The sequence below is a fragment of the Bison bison genome, unplaced genomic scaffold (genome assembly GCF_000754665.1).
Source record: "Bison bison bison isolate TAMUID 2011002044 unplaced genomic scaffold, Bison_UMD1.0 scf7180017864274, whole genome shotgun sequence".
NCBI classification, from domain to species: Eukaryota; Metazoa; Chordata; class Mammalia; order Artiodactyla; family Bovidae; genus Bison; species Bison bison.
Genome location: NW_011494846.1, coordinates 4,479,980 through 4,482,759, shown reverse-complemented (window position 1 = coordinate 4,482,759; position 2,780 = coordinate 4,479,980). Strand labels below are relative to the sequence as shown.

Here is a 2,780-nt window from a genome sequence, read left to right as displayed (position 1 = left end):
GTGGGAGGGGCGGCGCGGCGCCCGCGCTTTCCCGCCTCGGCCGGCGCGACGGCCCGCGGGGCCAGAGGGAAAAGCTACCCCCCGGGGGAGTGAGCGCCGTCGTCTCGGATACGCGGGGAGGCAAACTTTGAGGTCGGGGCTCCTCGCGGCTCCCTGGGGCTGCGCAGGGTGGGCCGGCCGGTCGGGGCGGCCGGGAGCTAGGGGAGACCGAGCCGAGGGGTTTGGTGTGCTCCGCGCCCGCAGGTCCACAGCATGTCCTCCTCGGGCACAGCTGCGGAGGGAGAGGCAGCCCCCGCCCAGCCCGCGTCCGAAAAAGAGCCCGACATGCCCGGCCCGAGAGAGGAAAGTGAAGAGGAGGACGAGGACGACGACGAGGAAGAGGAGGAGGAAGAGAAAGGTGGGGAGAGGACGTCGTCTTTCCTAGTGATGGATTGTACCGAAAACGCTTTTTCTGGCTCTTTGTGCACTTAGAGACGCTCAGTAGGAGTGATTTTTTTTTTCTTCAGAAAGAATGTGGAATTATCTGGGGTTTGTGTGTGTGTGCGCGCTCCGAGCAGCAGTGGAGAAAATAACTTTGTGAATTCCAATTTAAAAAGAACAAAATCCTCGTTCCGTTGTTGTTATTTCGGAGTGCAGTTTGCTTCTCGCCAGCAACAGACAGACGTTCATAACATTTCACTGTTTGACAGGAAGTTTGTAAGTTTCAGATCTGTTTTTTTTTAAACTGCTGGCCTTAGGGTACTGTGGTAATCTTTTATTTTTGCTCTTCAGTACACATCCTTTACGTTTCGAAATTGTAAGGCTCTGACAGTAAGAATTGAAGAAGTTGTTAATGCTAGACCTGGAAATATTTTAATCGTTCGAGTATATTTGCTGAGCTTCAGCAGACGTTCGTTTCAGAGGCTTAAGGGAGTTAACTTTCACGGGGAAACACCGGTGAAAGCGGTTGCTACTTAGAGTACGAAAGCAGTGAACTGTGAAAAGAAACTTAAAAGAGCTCAGAGTTGTCTCAGTTTTGGTGTAGAGGGAGAACAGTAGTGATCTATGTGACTGGACGCTTGAAATGGGGAGAACCTTACAGAATTGAGTGGTCCCGCGGTCAGTTTATCCAGGGGGCAGTGCGTGTTGAGGTATGCCAGCTTCATGAAATGATTCCAGCCACTTAAATCTCCGTATCAGACATCTTAGCATTCTCTGATGATATTAGCCCAATATGGATTTATTTAATACTTGATTACAACTCAGCCAAACCAGGTTTCACTGGTTTTGTTTTTTTCCAAGCCTAAACCAGTACATAATCAGCATTTTATGAATACAATCTGGGTTGAGATTACTCGGTGTGCTTTTTTGTTTGTCTAAAGTGGTAGGTGCTCTAAGAGGGCAAGCACGCCCGCATTTAAGTACGGAAACGCTTAGGAGAAAAATACGGATTAATTTTAAATTATTCATAATGTAATAACTGAAAATTGGCTGCAGTATCTCACTGCTAGTCCAAGACTTTCTCAGCACTTTTTCCTCCAGTTTTTGCTTTTGGATACCACTGAGATGATGAATTTCTTCACGTCAGGAAAAAATTACAGAAGTCATGTGTTCAATAAAGGCACTATAAATGACCAGTACAGTAATGCTTGGGAGATTGATAGTTCAAATTGTGATTTTTTTTTTTTAACATGAAAACTTCTTTTAAACGCCCAGGCAGTTTTGTAGTTGTCTTAAATTTGTTACTGTTCTCTTTTCCTCCTCTGAGGTGTTTGTGTGACAATTTAAATGGAGGATGTTTTTATCCTACTTAGCCCTGAAAATATAACTCTTCTAGTGAGGCATCTAGAAACACGGCACTTGAATTTGTGCCAAATATGGTGTGGAATTGACTTGACTTGGCAGCAGTTTGGGGAGTGAGGGGAAAGGTGGCAGGAGATGCCTCGTAAAAGATGACTTCTAGGTTTCTGTCATTGGCAGCTGGGTAGGTTATACTACCATTTTCTGAAAAGTAGAATTCACGAAGGTGAGTGAGTTTGGAGATGATTATGACTCCTGTTTTGGGTGCATTGAGTTTGGCGCCTGTAGGACATGAAGTGGAGCTGTCCAGTGTGAAGCTCAAGAGAATGCTCTGGACTGGAGGTAGACCAGGGAAGTCATTAGCTTATAGATGGTAATCAACAGCCAGTAAAAGGCATAAATCATTCAGGGAAGGGAAGCCGGTGATCTTCAGAGTTGCTTTAGAGTGCTGTCTGTTCATTCTTCGTTCAGCTAATACACGCCATGGCCAGGACACACCTGCTGGAGTCCCCCTTTTTTTTTTTTATTCTGTCTGGGCTGAGCGTTACATCTGCAGATCTTGCCTGTCCTTCAAAGCCAGCTCCAATGTTTTGATCCTTTATCCATAATCATAAAAGAATTACTTTCATCAACTCACAGAACTTCAATTTTGTCTTTCTTGAAGTGTATTAACTTTCTTTGGAGTATATTTTAGTCTCCTAGACTCTACTCAGATCAGATCAGTCGCTCAGTCGTGTCCAACTCTTTGCGACCCCATGAATCGCAGCACACCAGGCCTCCCTGTCCATCACCAACTTCTGGAGTTCACTCAGACTCAAGTCCATCGAGTCAGTGATGCCATGCAGCCATCTCATCCTCTGTCATCCCCTTCTCCTCTTGCCCCCAATCCCTCCCAGATCAGAGTCGTTTCCAGTGAGTCAACTCTTCGCATGAGGTGGCCAAAGTACTGGAGTTTCAGCTTTAGCATCATTCCTTCCAAAGAAAACCCAGGGCTGATCTCC

General features: G+C 46.3%; 1 protein-coding gene across 4 annotated transcripts in view; it reads left to right on the top strand.

Moving 5' to 3' along the window:
* Window positions 1–13: 13 nt before the first annotated feature.
* DEK (DEK proto-oncogene) overlaps window positions 14–2,780 on the top strand; it is a 30,977-nt gene continuing 28,210 nt past the window's right edge. Inside the window, exons 1-2 of one of the 4 annotated variants that reach the window (XM_010848815.1) lie at window positions 14–132; window positions 244–397. In XM_010848815.1, coding sequence (XP_010847117.1) covers window positions 253–397 — 145 coding nt within the window. In that variant the 5' untranslated portion in view covers window positions 14–132; window positions 244–252. Of the gene's footprint in view, window positions 398–2,780 lie in introns of all 4 variants that reach the window. The other 3 variants (XM_010848816.1, XR_826032.1, XM_010848814.1) reach the window with 3 other exon arrangements.